The 19,285-nt window shown below is 52.1% G+C and overlaps 6 protein-coding genes across 6 annotated transcripts; 5 read left to right on the top strand and 1 right to left on the bottom strand.

The window, feature by feature from the left end:
* Window positions 1-5,125: 5,125 nt before the first annotated feature.
* On the top strand, window positions 5,126-6,864 carry BO82DRAFT_288596 (phosphatidylinositol-3-phosphate-binding protein BEM1; the record flags this gene model as incomplete). Its single annotated transcript, XM_025631620.1, has 2 exons — window positions 5,126-5,887; window positions 5,947-6,864. Coding segments are annotated over 2 exons (1,680 nt in total), but the record flags the coding sequence as incomplete, so codon positions are not given.
* A 914-nt stretch (window positions 6,865-7,778) lies between these two features.
* Window positions 7,779-9,903, top strand: BO82DRAFT_419556 (AFG1 family ATPase; the record flags this gene model as incomplete). The annotated part of the gene is made up of 5 exons (XM_025640115.1): window positions 7,779-7,951; window positions 8,000-8,166; window positions 8,235-8,694; window positions 8,765-9,281; window positions 9,359-9,903. The coding sequence occupies 5 exons, from the start codon at window positions 7,779-7,781 to the stop codon at window positions 9,746-9,748; spliced, it is 1,707 nt and encodes a 568-aa protein (XP_025489708.1). The 3' UTR covers window positions 9,749-9,903.
* Window positions 9,904-10,700: 797 nt separating this feature from the next.
* Window positions 10,701-11,705, bottom strand: BO82DRAFT_130616 (uncharacterized protein). The gene is made up of 2 exons (XM_025629967.1): window positions 11,011-11,705; window positions 10,701-10,881 (listed from the first exon to the last, which is right to left on the bottom strand). The coding sequence occupies exon 1, from the start codon at window positions 11,581-11,583 to the stop codon at window positions 11,017-11,019; it is 567 nt and encodes a 188-aa protein (XP_025489707.1). The 5' UTR covers window positions 11,584-11,705; the 3' UTR covers window positions 10,701-10,881; window positions 11,011-11,016.
* BO82DRAFT_356284 (heme-dependent catalase) lies at window positions 11,573-13,324 on the top strand. Its single transcript, XM_025635682.1, has one exon. It carries the CDS (start codon window positions 11,756-11,758, stop codon window positions 13,304-13,306), a length of 1,551 nt encoding a protein of 516 aa, XP_025489706.1. The 5' UTR covers window positions 11,573-11,755; the 3' UTR covers window positions 13,307-13,324.
* A 177-nt stretch (window positions 13,325-13,501) lies between these two features.
* On the top strand, window positions 13,502-15,401 carry BO82DRAFT_314806 (putative di-, tri-valent inorganic cation transporter). The gene is made up of 7 exons (XM_025632522.1): window positions 13,502-13,919; window positions 14,153-14,300; window positions 14,348-14,428; window positions 14,478-14,587; window positions 14,650-14,878; window positions 14,929-15,008; window positions 15,055-15,401. Exons 1-7 carry the CDS (start codon window positions 13,806-13,808, stop codon window positions 15,334-15,336), a joined length of 1,044 nt encoding a protein of 347 aa, XP_025489705.1. The 5' UTR covers window positions 13,502-13,805; the 3' UTR covers window positions 15,337-15,401.
* A 517-nt stretch (window positions 15,402-15,918) lies between these two features.
* BO82DRAFT_130556 (amidase) lies at window positions 15,919-18,135 on the top strand. The gene is made up of 7 exons (XM_025629966.1): window positions 15,919-16,367; window positions 16,437-16,535; window positions 16,584-16,657; window positions 16,711-16,810; window positions 16,858-17,279; window positions 17,396-17,519; window positions 17,584-18,135. Exons 1-7 carry the CDS (start codon window positions 16,092-16,094, stop codon window positions 18,118-18,120), a joined length of 1,632 nt encoding a protein of 543 aa, XP_025489704.1. The 5' UTR covers window positions 15,919-16,091; the 3' UTR covers window positions 18,121-18,135.
* Window positions 18,136-19,285: the final 1,150 nt, after the last annotated feature.

Below are 19,285 nucleotides of genomic sequence, written 5' to 3'. Positions count from 1 at the left end.
GAGTCGAGTGTACAGTGCCGCAGTATTTTCTGATGCATCCCCGATAATCAGCATCAAGGTCTAGACCGGGTCCTCCCTTTCCACCATCGCACTATGGTCTGCTATCTTGTGCCACTTGCACTGCACTGGCTGTCTTCTTTCCCAATACCAAAAAGTAACTCCTAGCCACCTAACCTAAACAAAATAGCATCCCCCCTTCCTGGACATGACTGTGTGTGTAGCTCACTCCTCCCCCAGCGGATTCAACCTGAGTATTAGGCACCAAGCACCAAGCAAGAGAGACACTATGAGTAGGTATGTATGAAACACAGCAGCTTACCCCGCTCAACCCAATGCGATCGATAGTCAGACGTCATTGATGTGACATATCATCTTGATCTCCACTGGCACAGTGAGCATGCAGTACTTTTAGGTCCGCTGCTTTATTGCCGAAACTGCCAAATGTGATAGATCTGATCTCGATACCCGCCACGTTGTTATGCACGCTTGATGTCATTGGCGTTTGGGATTTCATGGCTTTCGGGAGGGTTGTTTCATTCTCTCTAGGTGGTGTAGAGTTGCTTTTGTGGGTGGGGAATTTGGTGATGGAGGGGTGGGGAGAGAGATGTGTCTCTGTCGGGGCAGATAGATGGAGTGGGTGTAGTGTATATGTATGTAGTTGTAGTTGTGCTGGTAGGGGATAGTGGTGTTGCTATAGCTTGCTACCTTGTTTGTAATGGGATCGAGGCTGTCAAGCGCAAAGGAAAATATTGTAAAGTGGTTGGTTGGTTGATTGCCTGACTAGCTGATGGCATCTAGATTCACAGCAATATCGACTTGTCAAAGCTTACCTACCTAATAGTTATGCTTGTTGGCTACTGTGGCAGGAAACCCATCAGCCTGTACGCACACATGTTGGTGCAATAGCTTCGTTCTAGACCCGTCGAGGGTGGGAACTATAGATGAGCAGGACTCTGTAAGACCAACCTCTTTTCCATGAGAATATAATCAATGTGAACCTTACATATTGCCTGAGAAGCTACGCCCGGCTTTGCAATAGACCTAGATGCGATTTAGAATCAAGGTGTCCCTCCAAATCGACTGCGTACATTAGTGCTGTCGATTTGCTGCAACGAACCCGTCAATCTGCAAGGGCGTCTGCAGCGGTTCTGCAGGCTTGCAGAAATCGGCGGTGCCGAGTGTTTGTCGACGGAAGGGAAGCCCACTTCAGGGAGTACTCTTGTTCACAGAGAGTTAAACTGGGTCCTTTGCACTTTTGGAAGAGATATATCAGAAAAGAGAACGAGAGCCAAGGTGTTGTTTTGTTTCAAGTGTAAACCGCCACATGGCGACATCTCAAGTTTCCAGATTATCAGACAAGAGAGTAAAGGATCACAACCCCAGGGCGGTATTGGATAGTGAGTGGAGTTGTAACTACTTACAGTGCGGTAACTTACTGTACACCCGCAATTACAAACTACTAACCCCAATATTCCATCCCGGACCGGGTAAGTTGACCGGCTAAACAAGCTTGATTCACTCTGCACTTTTTTTTTTTCCTTGAGCTGGCAGGAAATGGTCGAAAACAGAGTTTCTGGGAGTCCGTGGATGGCAAGGCAAGAGTTTAAGCATTTTTTTGCTCAGCTTCTTGGGGGGTCGTCTGTTCTTTTCCCCGTCTGAGCTTACTCCGCTCACTTATATCGGCCAGAAGAGCCAACCGAGGAATGGTCGCAAGCCCCTCCCGGCTCTCTACCCATGAATTCCTGGGCTGATAACCAGAATTCGAGGTAGATCTTTACCGTATGTCGGGGTGCTCTTCGGGGGAAACATTAGATACTATGCTTTAGGGTATAATGATTTCATGCTGAGGTTATAGATGTTGAGATTGTTGGATGGTGAACTGTGACCGAGTCAAGCAGAGTCAAGTCACACCTTCTCAGCTGCCGAGGCCACACCCGCACGCAGCAACCCCAGTGCCACCAGTGCGACACAAGTTAACCCACAGCCCACAGCCTGCCCACAGACCACCTCCGACCGACGAACGCACTCCACTGCAATTCTCGGGCGGGAGTGCCCAATTAATATTATCAGATTCGTTCCCCGATAAGCCAAAAGTCTGGTACAGACAACGTGGGAGAGAAAAGTACGGACTGGCTGTCCTTGGGAACAATTCTAGTACCTTCGGCTCTGGTTAGTTTTCCGGGAAAAAGATTTGTGCTTCTATTTTCCATCTTTCCAGCGAGCTAGCTGGTTGGTCTCCAATCCTACTACGGATTATCTTCCTTTTCGGCACTGGTGCGGTGTGGTGCGCCCAACCTCCGTCCAGGGGGGAGAGGGTTTGTTGATCACACTGCAGAGAAAGTGAAAGGGGGGTTGTAAGGTGAAGGGGGTTCTCTTTTTTTTTTCCCGTCTGTTCAAGGATAGAAAAAAACAGAAATTTTAAAAAGTCAAAAAGCAAAAAGCCAAAATAAAGTCAAGTCAAGGGCCTTGATTGCAGGTCTGGATCAAGGTGATGGAGAGACAGGGCCGGTAGGCATTAGAATAGGGCATACATCCATGCAGCAGGGCCGGGGAGTAGTATCCGCTGGTGAGAAGATCTAAATTGAAGGACCGTCGGGGGGGGGGGGTCAGCAGCTGAGCTCGCAGGTTTGAGGTGAGCGCCTTTAGGCAGTGAGGCACACACACCATCCTACTCAATACGTTTGTTGTAAGTATGATTTAGTAGTAGCCTGCTAGGTTCTTCTGTTGAGATACATATATCACTTGTCCTATCAACCACATGGGAACTGATTAAATCTGAAGACTGTCGTCCTTCTCTTCTGCTGATGTAAGTCGACCACGAGAGTACGTACTCCATACAGTTTTTCTGCGCATCACTACATATACTCATAGACCACTCCAGTACGAGTAAAACAAGAGACCCGCGATCATCGGCGGCACCCACAGTTATCCGAGACGAGTTCCCATCATCATAACGGCTATCGCATGATGACAGACAGACCCAACTGCTTAACAGACCTTCTTGCCACACCCTACTTCTAAGTTTTTTATCCTTGCGACCACAGGGCTGGGGGGACACCCAATCAACCGGTTTGGAGTAGCTGGAGTTTTCCCGCCACAGTTGAACCACCACCACCAACATTACCAGCAAGCAGTTCGTTCTTCTCTCCTCTGAACCTTCTTGTCCTTTGTGTTTGTCCCATCAGTCAGTCCATCAGTGAGTCAGTCAGTCTACACTGTTTCCTCCCCACACACAGTTATCGATCAACGGCCGCCTTCCTATCCACACTGGGTCTCAGGCCACCCAGCCAAACATCCAACCAGCCAGCCATCCAGCCATCCAGGCAGACAAACTTCTTGCCTCTCCTCTCATCAACCCACCTGCAACTTCGTTCATCACCTTCTAGCTCCCATCACTGTCGCAAGGAGGAAAAGATTAAGACGGGACCGTACACATCGCTGGCGCAGAGCCGGTCTGCGCGTGGATCCCCTCCATTGTCCAGCAACTTATCAACATCGACATCTTCAAGAGCGGGGCCATTTCAAAGGAAAAGCGGGCCACTTTCTTCTTACGTTGTCGCAATCCAGAACTTCTCTTCCTCCACCTCTCCCTCCAATCCACGTTACAGATTCACCCGTGGTTAAGGTCTGGGACGACTAAAAAAAAGACCCAGTGAGTAAAGGCAAGGGAAGACAGGGAAAAAAAACTCGCAACAGAAAAGGCAAAATAGGAGGGCAAGAAACACTCCCTATCTGCCCATCCAGTCCATCCATTCTGTCACTCGAGTCAACCCTCGACAGGGTGCGCGCAGTTCATTACTATTATTACCTATTAGTACTCGGACACTTCCATCTGATTTATTATCAGTACTCCTCAACTGCCGCCCCTCCTTTCCCTTCATCATCTTGCTCAACCAGACGTCTTTCTCTCACTCTGAACAACATTCTTTTTTTTTTTTTTCCCTCTTTTCATTGTTCATAAAACTTTATTTTCATCATTCCCTCTTGATTCCATTCCTTCCATAGGCCTTCTACGGTTCTTCCCAAAAGGGGTGTTGCCTCCATCCGAGTTTCTCTTTGTACAAGTCTTTCATTGCCTGAATCCGCCTGCCTGTCCTGCCTGTCCTCCCTTTCCTTTCTCCCGTGCGGTGGCTGATAAACTGGAGTTCTTTGAAAAAGTGAATGAACTTCTTGTCCTGGTCCCTAAGCCTTATATTATATTATACTCTCACTACTATCGATCGATTGATTGATAGATAGATTGCACACAGACAGTGACATCTCAAACATCTGTCGGGGCGCAAGTCAACTTAAGACAGGCCGACTTGCCGAAACAAGAATGAAGGTATGTTTCGAAATTGCTGAAACTTGCAAACTGGATCCGATCCAGCTCTAACGCCCCTCGTTTCCCGCCCCTCGTTTATCTCGATTGTCGCTTGTTCTTGTTCCGAGACCAAAATTAATTACTAGCAACAACGACCGACTCTGGCCTGGGTGGGCTGGCTGGCTGGCCGCCCGCTTGCTTGATTGTTTGCGATTGCGGTTTCTCTTTCTGCCCGTCCTCGAGATCCGTCTCATGTCTTGCCCTTCACTTTCAGGCGATTTCTTTTCCACCATCACCCATACACTCATTCATTCATTCATTCTCTCAGTTGATCTACCACATCCTTTTGATCTAATCTAACACTGCTCCCCGCATCATTCTCTAGGCCATTCGACGCTCACTGAAAGGGGAGAAAGATCCCAAATCCCACCATCACCATCACCATCTTTCCATCACGCCCAAGTCCGCCATCGCCATCCTCCCGCCGAAGAAGGTACGTATGTCTGGTTTGCCGTTCCACTTTCCCCCCCCTCCCCAATCTTCACTTGCCCATGTCTCCACATCCCATTCTTGTTCTTTTCCCTCTTTTTATGCTTTGTCACTATTTTTGACTCTTTTACATAACTTAATCCTTTACCCCCCCTTTTGTACCCCTCCTTCGTCCTATTTCTTCCTTCCATGACTACTTGATCCCGATCGCTTCTATTTGTGGGGTGTGGGATTTGTTTTTCTTCGCATCCGCCCTTGGGTCGCCGGCGTCAAGACGGACAAATCATTTGCTCGCAAACAGCTGTTAACTCGACATCCCTGTTTTGCGCATAGGTTATCAAAGCGCTTTTCGATTACCAACCGGAGCCCGGGAACACACAGGAGCTTGCGTTCAGCAAGGGAGACTTCTTTCACGTTATCAGCAGGGAGGACGACCAGGATTGGTACGAAGCGTGCAATCCCCTCATCCCTAGTGCCAGGGGGTTGGTTCCCGTGTCCTTCTTCGAAGTCATCGGTAAGAACGAGAGAGATAGCGTCGGCTCCGTCGACTTCTTTAAAAAGAAAGAGCCGCACGACTCCGGTTTCTCAGATCGCGCCGCGTTCCCCGCCTCCGATTTCGTTCACAGCCCGCCCCGATCCTCGTCGCAGCTCAGGATGTCAGCGTTAGGGAAGGGCTCAAGCCCCATGGTCTACGGCATCGTTCAGTACGACTTCCAGGCCGAGCGACCAGATGAACTGGACGCGAAGGCCGGCGAGGCCATCATCGTGATTGCCCAGTCGAATCCGGAATGGTTTGTCGCTAAGCCTATCGGTCGCCTGGGAGGGCCAGGTCTGATCCCGGTCTCTTTTATCGAGTTGCGCGACATGCAAACCGGTCAGGCGGTAACCGATCCGTTGGAAGCCGTCAGGCGCGCCGGCGTACCCAAGGTAGAGGAATGGAAGAAGATGACGGCCGAGTACAAGAATAGCAGCATCACACTGGGCAAAATCGAGAGCAATGGCTCCTCTTCGATGCAGTCGGTCACGTCTGGAGTGGATCGGATGTCTATTGGTCGCCAAAGCACGAGCCAGATGAGCCAAAACGGCCACATGTCGGTGAGTTTGAGTCGTTGCGCTTCCATGGAGAGTAGATCGCTAACCTGATGCGGGGAAAGGCCTACCACAACCGTAACGCAAGCAAAAGTTCACTGGTGCAACAAGCTTCCCATCAGTCCCAACAAAGCTACCATCAACCTCTCATGGCGCCTATCGCTGCCTCAATTCCTCGTTACTGCTTCGACAATGACAAGTACTGGTATATCATCGAGGCTAAGATGGAGGACGGCCGTTGCTGGGAGTTGTCTCGCTACTACCACGACTTCTACGATTTCCAGATCGCCCTCTTGACCCAGTTCGAGGAAGAAGCGGGTAACCGTGGGAAGCCGCGCACGTTACCTTATATGCCGGGGCCTGTCACACACGTTACGGATGCAATCTCCAACGGCCGTCGTCAGAATTTGGATGAATACATCAAGAAATTGCTGGCCATGCCTCCTCACATCTCCCGCTGCCAACTGGTCCGCCAACTATTCGCACCCCGCGCTGGGGACTTCGAGATTGATCCGAGCGCATTTGGCGAGGACGCACGGTTCTCGGGTGGCTCGCACCATTCGTCGACGCATGAGCCCTCGCGCAGCGTCTCGCGGCAGTCCTCGCAAGCTCCGATCGCCGTGCACACTGATCGCAACTCTCACCAACGCGGGCAGCCGTCGCTGTCTCTGGGCAACGGCAATCCCCCTCCCATGAACCGCCAACCTAGTTCGATTACCCAAGTTTCTACCACCTCAAGCAGCGGCGCTATGAAGGTTAAGGTGTTTTTCCAGGATGACCTGATCGCCATCCGGGTCCCTAGTGATATCAGCCTCCAGCAGTTGAAGGAGAAGCTGATTGACCGTCTGAAGATTCAAGACGAAATTGTCGTCCAGTATAAGGATGAGCCATCCGGCACGTATGTCGACTTGGCCAATGACGCCGACCTTGACACGGCGATCTCACGAAACTCCAAACTCACACTATACGTCGGAATCGCATAGAAGCGGTGATGCTCCACTTATCTTTTATAGACCTGTCTGATCTTTTCTTTCTGTTTGTCCTCGCCCCTAACATGTCAGTTGCGGGTGTACTGGTGTTATGGTGTCCTTCTCTTTCTGTCCCTGGTCATCAGCCTCTGAGCGAGTGTTGTTGTTCTGAGTCACGAGGTTGATACGATGACAAAAATGACATGTCTGAAACGTTTATGCCATCATGTACCCTCTTTGAATTTTCCTTTCCTTTGTCCATCAGGCCATGGCTGATTGTGTCCTCCATACCCTGTTCTGCGTGCGTTGATTGTTCCGTGTACATAAGCCCTCTCCTGCATATAATTTCAGCGACTGTAGGTGGATACCTACTTCATTCTTATACTTATGTACCACTGTATAGGGTACCAACCATTTACCTCAGCTTAGTAGTGTTGGCAGTGTAAAAAGACCAGCCAATCAACCACGGGACAATTTCCGTCTCCGCGGGAATACTTACATCAGCATCGGATCAATTGCCGAGAACCGCATCACATGACGAGCGTCGGAACGAGGTCCATCCCCTTGGCTCTGCGTGGGAATCCATGTGTTGGTCATACTTCTCAATTTTGCGCTAGATCTTGTCTCTCTTTTCTGTATATTGGCACGACTCTCGAAGTGGACTGTATTGTACATATCGCTCCTCTCACGACTTATCTCTTATCGCGTGTCCTGAATCCTCCGTCCACTGTTCCGACTGCGATCCTTTCGTCCCCGCTTTTTGTCCCTCTCCGCCGATTATTTACCGACCGGGCAACCTCGGTCGAAACGGAGCGAAGAAGCGCTTTTCACCAGTTTTGCACTGCTTACATGCGCTTGACGATCGCTACGAAGCGCCTTTGAGACTTTCTTTCTTTTCCTTCTTGATTCTGCTTACAGTTCCTGCACCCATGAGCGGCTCGTCTGCGAAAATCTGCGCGGACTACTTGCCCAGCGCATTGCGGGCCCGGGCCTCTGTCCTGCGTCGTGCCGCACCTGCTCCGCGGGAAGGAGGAGGAGTCCGTCGAGCATGTTCTCGCGACACTCGTCGGGGCTTGCATCATGATTCCCGGGCTGTGCATCCGTGTACGAACGTGCGGGTCTGCGGGGGGTTTGGCCGTGTTGACCTGAGACGGGTCCAGGGCCAGTATGCGCGGAGATTCGCGACGGCGGTTCAGGAGAAGGGCGAAACCTCTCCTGCTACCTCCCCGGGTGCAGCTGGGCTGCGCGGGGGTCCGTTGGCTGAGTATGATGTGAGAGTGCAGGAGGGTCGGTTGCGGGATGATCCTTATCAGCGACGTAAGTATTCCCTTTTCCTTCCGGGTGTGAAGCATGTTGCTAACTCGAGCTTCGTTGCTCCGAACCAGAAATCATCGAGAAGCTCCAAGATCTCTACGAACGCCTGACCTCCTACCACCCGCCTGCGGTGGTGCACCCGAGCCCGGAATCCCTCGACCCCAAACCCAAGTCGTCCTCGTTCTTCGGCTCGCTCTTCGGGCGCAGCAACGACAGCGCGAAGTCGGAGCTGACGATCGCCGAGTCCCTGCCCAAGGGCCTGTACATGTACGGCGATGTCGGGTGCGGCAAGACGATGCTGATGGACCTGTTCTTCGAGACCCTGCCGGACAACATCCGGGCGAAGAACCGCATCCACTTCCACAACTTCATGCAGGACGTGCACAAGCGCATGCACGTGGTGAAGATGAAGTACGGCCATGACTTCGACGGGCTCCCGATCGTGGCGGCGGACATTGCGGCGCGGTCGAGCGTGTTGTGCTTTGATGAGTTCCAGTGTACCGATGTGGCGGACGCGATGATTTTGCGAAGGTGAGACACCCACCCACCGATCTGCACGTTATTTCCGTGGCATCTCGGAATACTAAACAACTACCAAAAGACTCCTCGAACACCTCATGGCGCACGGCGTCGTGCTCGTCACCACCTCCAACCGCCACCCAGACGACCTCTACAAGAACGGCATCCAGCGCGACTCCTTCATCCCCTGCATCAACCTCCTTAAGACCGCGCTGCAGGTGATCAACCTCAACTCGCCGACGGACTACCGCAAGATCCCGCGCCCACCGGCGGCCGTCTACCACCACCCGCTGGGCCCGGCGGCCGACGCCCACGCGCAGAAGTGGTTCGAGTACCTGGGCGATTTCACGCACGACCCGCCGCACCCGACCACCCAGGAGGTCTGGGGCCGCAAGATCGCCGTGCCGCAGGCCAGCGGCAAGGCGGCGCGCTTCTCCTTCCAGCAGCTGATCGGGTCCGCCACCGGCGCGGCTGACTACCTGGAGCTGGTGCGCAACTACGAGGCGTTCATCATCACGGACGTGCCGGGCATGAACCTGAACCAGCGGGATCTGGCGCGACGGTTCATCACGTTCATCGATGCGGTGTATGAGAGTCGGGTTGGTAGCCTCCCTTCCCCGCCTAGCTTACCTCCGTCTACAGATTCAGTACTCAAGACTAATCTCCCCGGATATAGGCCAAACTCGTCCTCACAACCGCCACTCCCCTCACCAACCTCTTCCTCTCCGAGTCCGACGTCCGTACCACCCTCTCCGACCAATCCGGCGACGACCACTCCGACCTCTCCGACGCCATGCGCATGATGATGGACGACCTCGGGCTGTCCATGCAGGCCCTCAAGACCACCTCGATCTTCTCGGGTGACGAGGAGCGCTTCGCCTTTGCGCGCGCCCTGAGCCGTCTCACCGAGATGGAGAGCAAGCAGTGGGTGGAGAGGGGGTTGGCTTCTCCGGCTGGGGACGCCAAGGATGGTGGTGGTGATGCTGCTGCTGATGCCAAGGAGAAGGCGAAAGAGCGGGAGGCGTTTCTGAAGGGGAGGGGGCATTGGGCGGAGGATAATATGTAGATATTTTTGCCATGGAGGTTTGAGGGTGAGTTCCTAGGGAGGTTGTGGTGCGGTGGTTGGAGGGAGATGAGGTGTCGAGTTGGTCTACATTCTTACATTAGATTTCTGGAGATGGATCACGCGGGTATTTCGGGTATCACGGATGGTAGAACATGATAGATAGATCAGGTGGGATGGGATATGCTGAGTACTCGATGATAGAATTGGTCCATGACTAAGTAGCTGACTGTCTGCTTGCATTATGTGTACTCCGGAGTATGTGTGATGGTTCTTAGCTGGTGTACAGAATAGAATGCATGCTCTGGGATCCCGACCTAGTACTCGTGCCAGTCATGCCTTGGGCACTGTGCTCGTTACGGCATTTGCAATCCTGGACACGCCATTGGGTGGTTTATTCAAGGAGTATTCCTACTCACTGTCGATCACGCGGTGCCTGCCAGCTGCTCCGAGGCCACTTTGTCTTTTTCCTAAGGGACTGGGGTCCTGAGGTACAGTACTTAGGGGTTACCTGAGTAAGTATACCCCTGGCCTGGTGCTATAGTCACCAACCACCCTGGTAGGTACTGTACTTATAGAGCTTGAACAACCCGACATACGTATCATAAGTTTCCAACTACGTACATATTGTAAACCAAAAAAATTCAATTGAATGTGTATCTGCTCATGCGCTCACATTACATACCTATCGGGACTATCCCAACTCCAATGACGTCATCCTCATCCTTTTCCTCGGAGAAAAGACCCCCTCCCTCCCCGGAGAACTAGAAACGACTAGATCATGCAGCGACTTTGTTTGGTCTAAGACTCTACCGGGTCTACCTAGTAATATACGCATAGCAGAATCAAGCTTTACGCCCCTCGGAAAAGCGAATTGCGCATTGCGAATTGCTCAGAAACCTACGAAAGTATCAAACCGGTTTAGAGCGGGTACCTGGCTGACATCATGCCCTGACCCGAACTGGCCGGCTACCACCGAACAACTTGCCGGAACCTCGTGGATGGGGATGGGGCCTTGGTTCTTTGGACTTGGGACTTCCCAACAGAGAAAGATGACTGGGCGATCGACTCTCCAAACGGAGAATCTTGCATCATCTGGTTCCTCCTCGTCTGGGCTATGGGGCTAGATGCAGGAGCTGAGTAACGGTGATTAGAAATGGGGGGATGGGAGCGGTCCGTGGAATTGGTTGTAGGGCTGAAGGGAGGAGGGGTTAATATAAAGGGTACCATGGGTGCGAGCGAGGGAGCTCATAAGTACCACACACATATAATCATACACTGAACAGCACAACATGTCCAAGCAGGAAGACCTCGCGCGGGATACCGTCGACCTCTCTGAGGGGAGCCAGGGCAAGCTGCCCATGACGACGGATTATGGGATCAAGGTCGCTGACCCGGATCATTGGCTTCGGGTGGCGGATGCGAAGAGGACGGGGCCTTCGTTGCTGGAGGATCCTATTGCTAGGGAGAAGGTGAGTTTTGCATTGACACCAGTAAAAAGGACTTCGGCTGATGACTTGCCAGATCATGCGCTTTGACCATGAGCGTATCCCCGAACGTGTGGTGCATGCCCGAGGCGCTGGCGCCTTTGGTACCTTCACGCTGCACAAGGCCATCCCCGAGCTTACCACGGCTGGGGTGTTGACGGACACATCACGCGAGACGCCTGTGTTTGTGCGGTTCTCGACCGTGCAGGGTAGTAAGGGGAGTGCGGACACCGTTCGGGATGTCCGCGGGTTCGCTGTGAAGATGTATACTGCCGAGGGTAACTGGGATATCGTCGGCAACAACATGCCCGTCTTCTTCATCCAGGACGCGATCAAGTTCCCCGATGTCATCCATGCCGTCAAGCCAGAGCCGCACAATGAGATTCCCCAGGGCCAGTCGGCCCATAACAACTTCTGGGACTTCCAGTACCTCCATCCGGAGACCACTCATATGCAGCAATGGGTAAGTGGCAATTTGTGTAATTGTGGGATTGTGCAATAGTACTTATGATGAGGTTAGGTCATGTCCGATCGTGCAATCCCCCGGTCGTACCGTATGATGCAGGGCTTCGGTGTCAACACTTTCTGTCTCGTCAATGCTCAGGGACAGCGCCACTATGTCAAGTTCCACTTCACACCCGAGCTCGGTGTTCACTCCTTGGTGTGGGATGAAGCCCTTAAAATTGCCGGTCAGGATCCCGATTTCCATCGCAAGGACCTTATGGATGCCATCGACGCCGGTCAATACCCAAGGTGGAAGTTTGGTATTCAGGTTATCCCCGAAGAGAAGATGGACGACTTTGAGTTCGACATTGAAGATGCTACAAAGATTTGGCCCGAGGAGCTGGTGCCTATTCAGTATATCGGACAATTAGAGCTGAACCGTAACATTGACGAATACTTCACGCAGACCGAGCAGGTGGCCTTCTGCACCAGCCACATTGTGCCCGGAATCGACTTCTCCAATGACCCCTTGCTTCAGGGCAGAAACTTCTCTTACTTTGATACCCAGCTCTCTCGCTTGGGGCCCAACTGGGAGGAGTTACCGATTAACCGCCCTGTGTGCCCGTACATGAACCTCGTCAACCGGGATGGCGCCATGAAACACCGCATCACCAAGGGCAAGGTGAACTACTGGCCCAACCGGTACAGCACCAACCCTCCTACCGCGCCGGAAGAGGGTGGTTTCGCTACCTATCCGGAGAAGCAGCAGGGCGTCAAGACTCGTGGACTATCGGATAAGTTCAAAGAACACTTCAACCAAGCCCAGCTCTTCTACAACTCGCTTTCGCCTATTGAAAAGCAGCACGTTGCCAAGGCATTCTCATTCGAACTTGATCACTGCGACGAGGAGATCGTGTACAAGCGCTTGTCTGAACGTTTGGCCATGGTTGACCTCGAGCTGGCCAAGACCGTGGCGAAGAATGTCGGCGGCGACACACCCACCAAGGCCGGTAAGTCGAACGAGGGTAAGACATCTAAGGGACTCAGTCAGCTCGAGTATCTCTCCGATGAAGCACAGATCGCGACTCGTCGGATTGCCATCCTAATCGCGGACGGATTCGACTACGACTCGTATGTGAAGATGAAGGAGGCTTTGCAGAAGCAGAACGCGTTTGTCTTCACTATCGGCACCCAGCGCCAGGGTGTAACGGCGGAGTCGGGTGAGAAGGTAGTTCCAGATCACCACTTCCCCGGTATGCGGTCAACCCTGTTCGATGCAGTGTTCGTCCCCGGAGGCAAGCACATTGCTGCCTTGACCAAGAATGGCATAGCCAAGTATTGGATCACCGAGTCATTCGCCCACCTGAAACCGATTGCCGGTCTCAATGAGGCGGTTGACTTCATTCGGAAGCAGATCAACCTGGACGCAGTGAAGCACGCCTCCAGTGGTGAGGTGGTGGAGAGTTACGGTGTGGTCACCGGCCATGGCTCTCCAGCAGAGCTACTGCAGCCGTCGTCGAAGATTGGCAAGGACAGCAAGGGATTTCTCGACCGGTTTGTCTGGCAGATCTCGCGGCACAGAAACTGGCAAAGAGAGTTGGATGGTCTGGCGGATGAGATCGCGGCCTAGGTGGTTGGGATCGTTGGGTTAGTTATGAGATATGATAGCACCTCTATGATTAATGAATTTGGTTTTTCAAGGACGTACCGAAGTGTCAGCCACACCAATAAATATCCACTTCGCCCTGTATAGCTCAGGGGTAGGAGTCAATAGTGCGGACAATTTCGGGCTGCATGTGATGTGTGACTACTGGAATTCTGGTTTGTTGCAATGCAAACGCCCTAAGCCCCGAGGCCTGAGGGAATATAAAGGCAGCAGCGTGGCCAGCAGAGCGTTGCTGGTTTTTCCGCAATTCCTTCCTATACAATCACCCTGTGAGCTGTTCCAGGAATCCTCCTCGCGTGTGATCTGTACATCTCAGCCTGGTTCCACGGAAAATCAGTAGGGTGGGTGCAGATGGACATGTAAGGGGCAGGGCTTGACCGGTGAGTTCTCGACCAGCCGTGACTCATTTATCAACCACGTCATTCGTGGTCAGTCTCATTGTTACACCAGACAGAGGGGGGCCATGTCACCCAGAATCTCGCGCTCTCAGCGCTTAATGGTCGTCATTGCAATTTCCTCTGCCTTCTTTGTGTCAGAGATCTCAGGTGCCTATTCTCCTGTCACACCGGGCGTTGAGGTCATTGCTCCCTGTCGCTAACCATTCGATACCATAGTTGGATTTTACACACATTCTCTGGCGTTGGTGGCCGATGCCTTTCATTACGTGCGTCTGGGATGAGACTTTGAGAGACGATTGCTGATGATTGCAGTTGAGCGACTTGGTATCCTTTATTGTTGCCTTTCTAGCTCTCAGGGTAAGTGAGCTTGTGCACCGAGAAAAAAATGAGAAAATGCTGGAGCGCGTGCTAGGTATCCGAGGCCGATGACTCGCCCAAGGGACTCTCGTTCGGATGGCAGCGAGCCCAGTTGTTGGGCGCCTTTTTCAACGGGGTCCTTCTGCTTGGACTCGGCCTATCGGTCTTTTTGCAGTCCATTGAGCGATTTATCTCGATAGAGCGTGGGTGTCTTTTTGTGTAAGATCGATCCTTAGCTGACTGTCAATAGGCGTCGAGAATCCTAAACTCATGTTTATCATGGGTTCAATCGGCTTAGGACTCAACCTGATCAGTGCGACCTTTCTTCATGGTGCGTTCTGACCACTTTGGCACATGGGGTGTGGTTAACAAGAGGTTAGAGCATCATCACCATGGACATGATCATGACCATCCAGCTCGAGCCATGATAGAGGTCCCGCTATCAAGCACAGAAGATAGCGATGGGCAAGAGAGGCCTGAAAGTCCCGGGGTCCGTCGCGAAAGCTATCGATTCCTGACGTTCATACCAATGCTAACTGTTGAATACAACAGCATGACGATCACAAACACGTTCTACACACAGCTCAGCCCGCTGCTCACGCACATGATTTGGGAATGATGGGAGTTTTGGTCCATGTTCTCGGCGACGCAGCCAATAATCTTGGAGTGATGGCCGCGGCATTGGTGATCTGGCTGACCCATTACGAGGGTCGGTACTATGCTGATCCAGGAACGACTATGGGGATCTCAATCATGATCATCCTGTCCTCCTTCCCGCTTAGTATATCCATCCACTCCTACCATTGGCATTTTGAGTGCTGATTGTTCTAGTGCAACGAGCCGGTCGCATCTTACTTCAGAGCGCACCGGATGGAGTTGATGCTGAAGATGTGAAGCATGATTTGGAAAAGGTGAGTCTCGAAAGGCGTAACTGTTCCAGCGCTGACTAGAAGCTAGATTCCCGGCGTGTTGTCGGTTCATGAGCTTCACATTTGGCAGTTGAACCAGCAGAAGACACTGGCATCTGTCCATGTAATGGTGTCGGACAGCTCGGTTCCGGCCTTTTTGAGGTTGACCAAGACGATCAATGAATGTTTCCATGCATATGGGATTCATTCAACCACTATCCAGCCAGAGGTGGTGCATCCGGGAGCGATCAGCAGCCTGGAGACAGAGGGATTAGAGAAATGTCAAGTCGTATGTGGAACAATGTGTGCAGGATTAACCTGCTGCGGATAGATAGATTCCGAGGCAAAATTATTGAAGTGTTGAGATGGGAGAGGAGGGAGATTGTAGTTAACGAGAAGGACAGACATTTAGAAAGAACAATGAATGGGAGTCATCTGACCTCGATTTAGTCATCTCACCTCCTCAGGCTTCCTTCTCTCTCCGCAACTCTTCTTCACTCGCCTGCTGTTCTTCCCCTCACAGATCGACATCCGACGATAAGAACTCGATAAGAAGTCGGAATATCTTATCTCTTACCCCTCAGGCATGCGGAATTGATTCCGTAAGACAACAAAGGCATTGTGTTGTTCTACCCTTAAAGCACCTGTCTCCTACGATTCCTGGATCTCGCAGAGACTCTGTGGCTGCACAGAAACGTGCCACTCAGGGACGTGTCGAAGACTTAGAAAAGATTCGTTGAACTTCCCTTCAATCAGCCACAATAGGCAGGTACTCGCGATAGCTTGGAGATAAGAAAGACCGCATCCCCACCCGAGGTTGATCGCCTATCTGCACGCCGCTTGCACAGCATCCCCTCTCGCTTCCTCGCGAACCACCGTGATTGGATTGCATTCCGATTCGGAAATGCCTTTCAAGTACCAATCCCGCCTAATTCCCAAGCCTCAATGATGTCGACTGTGCGCTATCTGTGAGAGGGTTGGTGGCTGGACGCGGCACTATAAAGTTGACTTACCCAATTTCCTGCTCCTTGCTTCTGTTCACTTCTCGTTTGTTCGGTTGTAAACCCACCACTATCATTTTGCAACATGGCACTTCCCTGGGAGGTTCAGGCTCAAAAAGCCCGGAATATTCTTTCTAGCTCCATCCCTCAACAATGGCTCGTCCCTGCCGACAACTTGCCTTCGCCAGATGAAAAGAACGTAGAGGACTTCCCGCGCAGGAGCGGGCTGTTCTCCGAGCACGAGCTGGCCATCACTGAGATGTCCGCCACAGATCTGGTACGCGACATGGGCTCCGGAAAGCTTACCGCAGAGGAGGTGGTGATGGCTTTCCTGAAGCGTGCCGTGGTCGGACACCAATTGGTTCGTATAACCGGTTCCGCCGAAGTCTATCAGTCAAAGTGATCCAGCAACTAAGATTAGATGTCCCAGCTCAACTTCGCGACGGAGTTTCTGGCAGACAAAGCAATTTCGCGAGCAAGAGAGCTAGATCGACACTTCAAGGAGACCGGGAAGCTAGTTGGGCCACTGGTAGGATAATCTCATTTGCAAAAGAAGATAGGGAGCTGATAGTCACAGCACGGCGTACCCATCAGCGTCAAAGAGCATATTGGTATCAAAGATTTAACCTGCAATGGCGGCTATGTAGCATGGTACGTTGGCGCCATCCAAAGCGGAAAAGGCATTTACATCTGACTAGATGCAGGGTAAATGACATTGCAACCGAGGATGCACTGCTCCTTCAATACCTCGAAAAAGCCGGGGCTGTTTTCCACGTCCGCACAAATCAACCACAATCCCTCATGGTATCTCTTCCTTCCTATCAAAATTACAACATAGCTGACTATGTTAGCATCTCTGCTGTAGCAACAACCTGACCGGCACGACACTGAATCCATACAACCTCACTCTCAGCCCTGGAGGCTCCTCGGGAGGCGAGGGCGCTTCAACGGGTTTCAAATGTGCCCCTCTGGGTATCGGCACAGATATTGGAGGTTCGATTCGCTGTCCTGCTGCGTTCTGTGGCTCGTATGGCTTCCGTCCGACGGCCCTACGCAACCCAATGACAGGCATCAAGGCGCCCGAACCTGGCCAAGAAGCAATTCGCGGGGTTGTTGGTCCTCTTGCTAGCCAGAGTGTGGCAGACCTCGAACTCTTTCAGCGGGCTGTACTTGATCAACAGCCCTGGGAAATCGAAACCTCGATCCCGCCGGTACCTTGGCGACGAGTGCAGCCTACCAAGGAGATGACCGTTGGAATCATGTGGGATGACGGGTAAGCCTTCTTCGTAACTTGAATCTCAGCCCTCGTCCCGTCACAGTCTTCAGTTAGGAGCCGGATGGCGCGCAAAGCCATCAAGATTATATTACTTGGCTGCTCACTATCTCCAGGATTGTCCATCCCCATCCCCCCGTGACCCACGCACTCAAACTCGCTAAATCCAAGCTCAAAGCAGCCGGCATTAAGGTCGTGGACTGGGAGCCCTACAAACACGGCCATGGCTGGGACATAATTGTGAGTCCTATCCTTGCGGTCATCTCGAAATCCCGCTCTTCTGCTCTGTGCTGACAGTCGAAAGTCTAAAATGTACTATCCTGATGCAGCCCTCCTCCAACGTAGCCTGATCACCGCGTCGGGCGAGCCCACACTCCCCCTGACCTCGTGGGCTTTCACTTACAGTAGCCCCAACCCCCTCACTATCGCTGAGACCTGGACCTTGAATGCTCAGCGCGATGTCTACCGCGATGAGTATCAAGCCTTGATGCGGTCCCGCGGCGTGGACTTCATTCTCTGCCCTGCGTACGTTGGCGTCGCTGCCGTGCTTGGGGAGAGCCACTACTGGAATTACACGGCCATCTGGAACATCCTTGATCAGCCAGCCGTAGTCTTCCCAAGCGGGCTGTTCGTCGGAAAAGATGAGCTGGTAGAAGAAGAAAGGGAGTATGTACCACGGACGAATGGTGTTGATGAACGGGAATGGATGAAATGGAAGGTTGCCGGAGCAGAAAGATACGAGGGAGCACCGGTGGGATTGCAATTGGTAGGAAAGCATTTCAAGGATGAGGAGACACTGGCAGCAGCAGGGTTGGTTAGTGAACTGCTTTCTAGTGCTTAGGAATGCCTGAGGGTATCATGGTTCCTCTCTTAGAATTGGTGGCTGGTCTTGGCCAGATACCTGTATGCCTGTATGTCTTGACTACGAGAAATTCTATATCGATACTCAACAGAGTACAATTTTAATTCACATACTGGCAATATCTGCCCTCAACAGACTTGCCTCAAGGTAATTACTCTAGTCTCAATTTGATCTTTGCAGTCAGTATTCATATTCTCTGGCTTTTGCTTGTGTACTCGATCAAGAAGGGTGCTTTATTCCATCTCAACATCTTGCAGTCCCCACAATTCGATATCTCGATGATATATTGTTACGTTCCGTCAAACATTAGTGCAGTGTTCAGACTGGCATGACCGAGAAACACACCTCGCAGCCATTTTCGCACTATCGGCGACTGAGCAGCACCAAAGCGCCACCATGGCATCGATCTGAAGATCATCGACAGGATACACCGCAAACACAGATTCTCAACCTCTCAACTGAAATAGAATTGAACTTGAACAGACCAAACCATCATCCCTGGCTACGAGGTCAAACCCAACACAGCAATCGACGATGCCTGCATCCGCTCCTCCTCGAATACTGTTCCAACCATCAGCTAGACGGCCTCTATCCAGCAGACCGAATGATGAATCTCGAATTATACAAGCCGAAAGCTTCCAAGAAGAGATCGAGCCGGAGCCGCATAGCCGTCACAGACAAACCTTCAGCACACCATCGGCACGATCCAGATCACCCCTTCCACTTCCTCCCCTTGCTCCCCTCTCTCCACCATATCACCACATCACAACAACAAAACCACTCGCCCCACCACCCCAGAGACGCAAACGCCAGTCCATCCTTTCGACTGTACTCAACAAACGCAAACGACACACAATCCTCCACCCCCACACAAATCACAACCGGAAGACATCCGGCCACCAGCGGCTGCAGCAACAAAACAATGCCAAAGTCACCCAACAATGCCTCTCTCTAAACGAAGGACTCTCCCGCGCCAAGGGGCAGGGAATCCATCCCCTGTCGTCAACATCCTCAAAGAACCTTCTAAACCGGGTAGCTGCGTCCCCAGACAAAGAGAACCTCCCACCGGAAGATGAAAAACTCCTGCTCAGAGGACACAACGATAGCGACGAAGGGGCTGTCGATGAGATGCATAAAGATGTGG

This window comes from Aspergillus uvarum, assembly GCF_003184745.1.
Source record: "Aspergillus uvarum CBS 121591 unplaced genomic scaffold BO82scaffold_45, whole genome shotgun sequence".
NCBI classification, from domain to species: Eukaryota; Fungi; Ascomycota; class Eurotiomycetes; order Eurotiales; family Aspergillaceae; genus Aspergillus; species Aspergillus uvarum.
The sequence above is the reverse complement of the archived record's forward strand: the minus strand, read 5'-3'. Positions and strand labels throughout refer to the sequence as shown.

Excerpts from the sequence above, each read along its gene's own strand:
- BO82DRAFT_130556 (XM_025629966.1), top strand. The coding sequence starts at position 16,092 with ATGGCACTTCCCTGGGAGGTTCAGGCTCAAAAAGCCCGGAATATTCTT. Across the intron at positions 16,368-16,436 it reads CCGTGGTCGGACACCAATTG|CTCAACTTCGCGACGGAGTT; the intron begins GTTCGTATAACC and ends TAGATGTCCCAG. Across the intron at positions 16,811-16,857 it reads ATCAACCACAATCCCTCATG|CATCTCTGCTGTAGCAACAA; the intron begins GTATCTCTTCCT and ends TGACTATGTTAG.
- BO82DRAFT_130616 (XM_025629967.1), bottom strand. The coding sequence starts at position 11,583 with ATGACATCGGGGAACTTGATCGCGTCCTGGATGAAGAAGACGGGCATG.
- BO82DRAFT_356284 (XM_025635682.1), top strand. The coding sequence starts at position 11,756 with ATGTCCGATCGTGCAATCCCCCGGTCGTACCGTATGATGCAGGGCTTC.
- BO82DRAFT_314806 (XM_025632522.1), top strand. The coding sequence starts at position 13,806 with ATGTCACCCAGAATCTCGCGCTCTCAGCGCTTAATGGTCGTCATTGCA. Across the intron at positions 14,301-14,347 it reads GCGATTTATCTCGATAGAGC|GCGTCGAGAATCCTAAACTC; the intron begins GTGGGTGTCTTT and ends GACTGTCAATAG. Across the intron at positions 15,009-15,054 it reads TGAAGCATGATTTGGAAAAG|ATTCCCGGCGTGTTGTCGGT; the intron begins GTGAGTCTCGAA and ends ACTAGAAGCTAG.